Source organism: Semicossyphus pulcher, unplaced genomic scaffold (assembly GCF_022749685.1).
Source record: "Semicossyphus pulcher isolate SPU_LCO1_2020_fin unplaced genomic scaffold, fSemPul1.0.p SCAF_8, whole genome shotgun sequence".
Taxonomy (NCBI): domain Eukaryota; kingdom Metazoa; phylum Chordata; class Actinopteri; order Labriformes; family Labridae; genus Semicossyphus; species Semicossyphus pulcher.
In genome coordinates, this window is record NW_027211759.1 from 6,020,897 (window position 1) to 6,027,840 (window position 6,944).

The window sequence follows — 6,944 nt, forward strand, 5'->3', positions numbered from 1 at the left end:
GTTGTAAAAGCCGTGTGGAATGCCGCTGGTTAATAAATGATACTTCCCCCACATACTTTGTTTTCAGAAAGTACTCCCATGAGAGCAGGGAGGCTTTAAGGGCACCACTCTAAGTTCACAGTCGCTTCGAGGCATGAATGTTATGCTGTTATCCTGCCATGAATAATGTATAAAAGGTGTGAAGACTGTGTGGGTGTTCCACTATTCATTTAGTGGTGGAAGTAGAAACAGAGCCGAGGTGGGTGGCAGGACAGGGCAGGGCTGTGTGTGTGTGTTTGCTTGTGTGACACCAATCTGTCGATCACTCATACAACTTGTTTTGCTCCCATTTATAAGACAGCATTGTCTGGTTCATTACAAAAAAGCAAAACAAGTGTAATGGCAGATCTTTTTTGGAGCTTATTGCATATAATTACTTCTTACCTCCCTATCATACTGCACTATATCAAATTATTAGTACTGTTACTGTTATATAGTATAGTATACTATACAGGATATTATATTCTAGTATTGCTGCTGTAATATACATTATTATTATACTAGGGATGCATAATATTATCAGCATGTTATCGGTATCGGCCGATATTGGCTTAAAAATTAACTATCGGATATCGGCAAACACGCCGATATCTGCCGATATAATTAACCGATAAAATAATGGGCTGCTGCATACTTGATTAAATGCCCGACCTCGGCACAATGTCCCCGGCGCGAAGAAGACCTGCGTGGCGCAGCGTGATGACATCACATGTGTCTACCTGCAGCATGAGAGAGTTAGAAGCCAAAATGTCCGTGGTGTGGAAGTTTTTCAAAGTGTCCAAAATAGAGAGCAAAACTGCTGTTTGCAATGACTGCTCAGCTTCGGTGATGTGAGGAGGAGCCAAGGCAAAGTCTTTCAACACTACAAACTTGATGAACCATCTCAAGACCCGTCACCCCGACCGACAAATGTGATAAGAGTATCACCATTATACTGCACTCTAATTCCAATACAGAAGAGAGTTGATGATCTCTGCAATTAGGTGTGCGGGAAAAAAATATCGGTATCGGTAATCGGATAAATGAGTTGTAAAATATCGGCATATCGGATAACGGCATAACATCCAGTATCGTGCATCCCTATATTATACATATATTATCATCATTATCAATACCATACTGTATATTATATCTATTACACTATACTATATTATACTATATAATTGCAATTTTACCTTATATTACATTTTCTACTACTACATTATATACATATACATACTATAATATACAACACTGTATTTATTGGCCATCTTTATTAGTGCACCATATCCATGTCCCTTTATCCCATAACTCCTACTTGTTTAACAGTTGTATATACCTCGTATTTTTATCTATTCTTATTTTTATACTGCATTTACTGACTTGCTTTTCTGTCTTTGTACTGCTGCAGTGCCTGCATTTCCCCTCTGGGGTTCAATAAAGGATGATGTTATCTTATGATGTCAGTATAAAAAGGGCTTTACACTCTGGTTCCTGACAAAACACTGGGCTTATGAGATCATACAAAGGTTCATGAGTTGGCATTAAGTTCCTACATTCGTCTCTCTTATCTTTATTGCATTTGTCTTGAAACTACATCTAACATAAAAGGAAAAAGAGGAGCCCTTTTTGAGTTGAAGACATTTGATTCACACCCACCTTCCACTCCTCCACTTTGGAGTTGACTGCCGCCATTATCGGGCCATCCTCTTCGGTCATGCTATGAACCTTATCTGTTAACTCTCTAACCTGCAAATAAAAACAAACAGAGATGCCTAACTCAGCGTAATAATAAAACACGACAGCTTTAAGACTGCAGTCTTTTTTGAAGATAATGCGGTTCAGGTTTGTGATAACCTTACAGGGAAGAGATAAATGGTGTCAGGTAACTCATCTTAGCATGAGCACTTTGTCTCCAAGCCCCCCACAGACTTATTAAGAGAAAATAATACAAAAAGGAAAAGCAGTTCAGTCTAGGGGGGTCTTTACTTGTAGCTTTGCGTGATCCCTCTCTTTCCTGAGCTGGTCCATAATGGAGTCCGTCTGCTGCACGACAATCTTCATCTTGTTGTACTCGTCTGTCATCTTCTCCATCTCCTTCACAGACTCCTCCAGACTTTTCTGCATCTGCTCATTCTGTGTTTTTAGGTGCGAGTTGTCGTCATCGGCGCGCTGGTGAGATCAAATGTGTTAAAAAGAGCATGTAATAAAAGCAAGTGAATGAGACAAACACCAACAGCTTGAAGTTAAAGGATTAATCAAAACCCAATTGATCCAGCATGTTTTGATTGGCAGATATAGGTATAGTGTTTTTCCTTTCCCAAAGGCCTTGAAGGTTCTGTGCTCCTTAAAGACTACAGAACTAATATTGCAAGGCTTACCAAATAACGGTCTGTTACCTCGTCCACAAGATGGTGTAATAGAAATACCTGAAGGTCTTCCAAGCACTGGTAGAGCTGGCGGTTGGCCAAGTTGAGCTTTTTCTGGGTCTCTGCGTTCTCGTCTCTAGATGGTACTAGCTCCTTCTGGTCCAGCTCTCCTCGATAGAAGTCCACATCCTGCTGGAGCTGCTCGTTCTGCCATGGTGCAGCAAGGACAGAATAAGTCCCGAAACAGGAATGGGATCTATTGTCCTATGGTCATACGCTACACTAGAGACACTACATTTACTAACAAACACTGTTTACTTCGTTACCTATATTTCTTACCGTTTTCTTAAGCTTTTTTATCTTAAATAATGAAAAAGAAAGAGATGTAGAGAGGTAATGAAGGTTTAGAAAGCATTCATATGAAAACATGGGACTACAAAAGTTTGAAAGGAAGAAATGCCAGGTCTAGACTACAGGAATTTTGGTCCAATTCCTCCCTCTAGAAAATTGGAGGAGAAATCTGGTCTAGGACCTAGGTTGGTTTCGATGTTTGGCCCAGATGATCCGGTAGTGTGAAGGCTTTATAGATTCAGTCTTAAACCTCGAAAATGCCGCGCAGACTCATTGATACTATTAAACAAGTTTGATATTCAGGGGATGCTTGTTTAGCTCAGTTGGTAGAGCAGGCACCCCATGTATAGAGGCTACAGTCCTCGACGCACTGATCGCGGGCTTGACTCCTGGTCTGCCAATCATTTGGTGCATGTCATCCCCCACTCTCTACTCCCCACATTTCCTGTCTCTCTTCAGCTTTCCTATATAATAAAGGTAAAATACAAAAAAATAATCTTTGTTTGATATTTAGGATTTCAATTCTGAATCGTTTCATCAGTTTCTACGCGGGACCACAGTAGCCAATGAGAGACAAAAAGAGAAAGAAGAAGAAAAGTCACACAGTTACACAGACGCCATCTCGCCTCTGTTACAGCTTTCGATGCCGGCTCAGAGGTGGAACGACTTCGCCCCATAATTCCACCTCCGTGCGTTTTACACAGAAGAGTAACAGAGGCGTAATAATCCTGCCCTGAACTGTGTGTGTAAAAGGAGCTAATGTTCCCAAGTGTAAATTAACATTATAGCACTTGTGGCAAATGCTAGCATACCATATCTGACAGATAGTCAAACTGACAGTTAAAATAACAGTGCCAGTATTTGCTGTAGAATAGAAAACCCCTGTTGACCATTCTTCCTTCCAGATTCATTGAGCCTTTTGTGTTTGTCACGCTGCAAAGTCTTACTAAAGCACTGTGTCAGTTGCTTATTATTTTTCGATCTTGCGTGTTTAAGATTAAAGGGAAGAACATCTGGGAAATGTATCCTTATGTGCATGACGCAACGTAATTTCAAACCATTTAGGATTTTCAAACTCCTGTAGTCTGAGCCGGGCAGAGGAATAGATGGTGTAATGAATAAGGATGGGGTGATGAATAAAAAAAGGTCTTTATGTTCTGTGTGGTGTAATGCCAGCAGCTATGTACCTCTCTTTTCAGCTTTTTGACCTCATCCTCTGCCGCCTCTGCTTGTGCAAGCAACTAGGAAAACAGAACAAAATGCACAAAACATAATTTGATTGATTTAACCAGATGGCTGTTTAAGGAATATTAGTTACATATGTTAATTAAAAATAAATAGTTTCAGCTCAATAAAACCCATTTGCCTATTTTTTAAATGAGTAACTTCCAAGGACAAAAACATTCTCAACACGATGTACTAAGAACACACCAGCACGGTGCGTACCAACAAGTTAACTAATACCTGTAGGTCATCCAAGGACCCATCGTCCTTTGTTACTGTATGCATCGTAACTATGAATATCATACTCATACCTCCTTGTTGGTTTCCTTTTCTTTTCCCATTTCTTTCTTGCACAGGGTCAACTCTTTCTCACTCTGCTCCAGCTGGGTCTCAAGCTGCCGAATCTCATCTCTCAGAAAGCGGGTGTCTCGCCCTGTGCCGGTGTGCTGAGCCGTGTGGACCGGAAACAAGACATATTAACACCCAAACAACCCCCACCAGGAAACCTCTCAGTCTCACATCACCTCCATCTGTTCCCAGCACTAATATATGTACACACATTTAACAAGTCCTCAAACAAGGATTGCCTTTGTCTTAGTGCAGTCAACTGAGGTAGTGTAAATTCTGATTACATAAAACCTTTTAAAATTTAAATGTAATAATCACGGTGAAACTAGAAGTAATGGCTGAGCAAGGAATTAGCTGTAATCTTCTTAGTAGTTGTCATCCACACAACTAATCCCTTTGTAGCTGGGGTTGTCCCTTATGATTGGCTTAAAGATTTGGACGGAAGTTGTTGTTGTTGCCGGAAGTAAAGCAACAACAAGGGTGGTTTCCAGTCACATTACACTTCAATGTTTTTTTTCCTCATTTAAATCTGTATTGGCTGTAGTCCCAGTGAGAAAGAAAACCTAATGACTAACATAAATCCAAATGTGCAGATATGCCAGAAAAATATGGTAAAAAGCATTACCTTACTCTCTTTTTCCAGCTTAGACACCTTCTCACGGTGTTCCTTTTCTACATTGCAGAAGATATAATCAACATGTAAATAACACTGCTATGTGCTTGCAAAACTGAAACGACATTTTGACTACTAAACTTTATCTTTGTACTTACCTTTTTCATTAGACTCTGAAACAATTTTGTTTATGAAGTCAGAGGTAAGAGCAATTTCCTGTTCCTTCATCTAACAATCAGAAAGGAGAAGGCAATTTCGTTTTAAAGTAGAAACATAAATTGTCAGGAGGCAACTGAAAATAGTGATAACAAGAAAGAACACCTTCAACAGGCTCTGAAATACTCTGAGGACTTGAATAATGTCCTCTGGAGTTTTATCCTTCACCAGCCATTCTTCAGCCTGCATGGGGAAAAAAATTGTTTAAAAAGAAAAACAGAGAGATGCATAGTCATTCAAAGTGAGAATAAAATCATTTCCTGTAGCATTAAATTAAGTTTTCCTTCAACAGACTAAAGTTTGGATGACAGCACTTACAACAAATCTTAGGAATGCACAACATTATCGGCACGTTATCGGTATCTGTAGATTGAAAATGACATATTGGCATTGGCAGATATTTTCCGCTGATAAAACAGTGCTTTGATTATGCCTAAATGCTTGATGATTCCCTAACAAAGCTTGATGTAACGCTACAACATTAACTCGGCTCAAATGTGCACGCGCACTGCCTGCACCTCGCCTTTTCCGTCAAGCGTGAAGAGGGGTGCAGGTCAAGATGTCTGCGGTATGCAGTTTTTTAAAGTTTACGAAACAGACAGCAAGTTTAATTTCATTATATGGATTTGTTCTGAGCAATAGGTAAAGTTTGCCCTAGGTGTGGCTATTGTCAGGATTGTCTCAGGAAGAGCATCATCCAAGCCTGTCTAAGTTGTATGAATATTACAGTTTTATTTAAAAGAAAATGTTACATACAAATAAATAGGGCATTTTGTATTATAACCTAAGTTTAAATATTTTTCTGACATTGCCCAGTGAATGTGTACGTTTCAAACAGCACTGTATTATATTATTTCTGTACCTGCCAGTGGGACACTACAATAAGGGTAGGCATGATATTAATTCCACTACAGGGGAGACTTGATGTTCTTAGGAATTAGGTGGAAAAAAACATGGGCCAAATATATTGGGATTGAAATCGGCAAAAAGGGTTGGAAAATATCAGTATATCGGATATTGGCAAAAATTCCAATATCGTGCATCCCTAACAAATCCGCATACATTAAGATATAACAGTAAAAATGCAGGTCAACCATGGCGACACAAAAAGTTGTCAGACAAAGCAAAACAAATACATTCTGCTGACATTGCCAATGCACCGTTGACAGATAACAGTCATTTCAGATTAGCAGTACAGTAGCCTTAGCTATAAACACAGCACTACCAAGTCATCTAAAGCCAGAGAGGTGCTGTGATTGGCCAAAGTTTAAGGCGCAATATAACCAATGCAGGTATGAAGTTTAGACAATTACCTTCATGAACATGTCGAAGACCTCGTTCAGCTGGGCTTCCTCATTGCCGAGGGTCTCTGGATCAAGTCTCATAACTGTATCCCACTCAAGAGCAGCTGGCATCTCGGCCATAGCGTGTTTTAGGAAGTAAATTGCTACTCAATATTAGTTTTAGCTTAGTTAGCTATCTCATTTTTGTTGCCTGGAATCTGTGGTATATAAGTTTAACGTTTACACCAAAATGTATTTTTTTTACGTTTGATTTCGCTTAGCAAATTTGCCAGATGTTTTCGGTTAAGATTACACTAAATAACCACCATAAGATTTCCATGACGAGACGCTTTTGCTGCTAGGTTACCACCATAGTTACCACTGACAACTTACAGTGCCAGTTAGCTAACAAAGCTAGCCCACGAGAAATAAAAGTAGTAAAAAGCGACGAGTGGGTCCTTGAATGGAACTTTACCAAACTGCAGAGACTAAGCGGGTATAACTTTATCAAATAGTACTGAT

At 39.6% G+C, this 6,944-nt stretch overlaps 1 protein-coding gene across 3 annotated transcripts in view; it reads right to left on the reverse strand.

The window, feature by feature from the left end:
* The window catches only part of cep290 (centrosomal protein 290), a 45,875-nt gene extending 39,020 nt beyond the window's left edge, over positions 1–6,855 (reverse strand). For all 3 annotated transcript variants that reach the window (XM_069686181.1, XM_069686180.1, XM_069686179.1), the window contains exons 1-9: positions 6,453–6,855; positions 5,245–5,322; positions 5,082–5,151; positions 4,936–4,982; positions 4,274–4,408; positions 3,926–3,979; positions 2,448–2,594; positions 2,008–2,190; positions 1,678–1,767 (exon numbers count right to left, since the gene is read on the reverse strand). In XM_069686181.1, coding sequence (XP_069542282.1) covers positions 1,678–1,767; positions 2,008–2,190; positions 2,448–2,594; positions 3,926–3,979; positions 4,274–4,408; positions 4,936–4,982; positions 5,082–5,151; positions 5,245–5,322; positions 6,453–6,563 — 915 coding nt within the window. In that variant the 5' untranslated portion in view covers positions 6,564–6,855. The remainder of the gene's footprint in view (positions 1–1,677; positions 1,768–2,007; positions 2,191–2,447; positions 2,595–3,925; positions 3,980–4,273; positions 4,409–4,935; positions 4,983–5,081; positions 5,152–5,244; positions 5,323–6,452) is intronic.
* Positions 6,856–6,944: the final 89 nt, after the last annotated feature.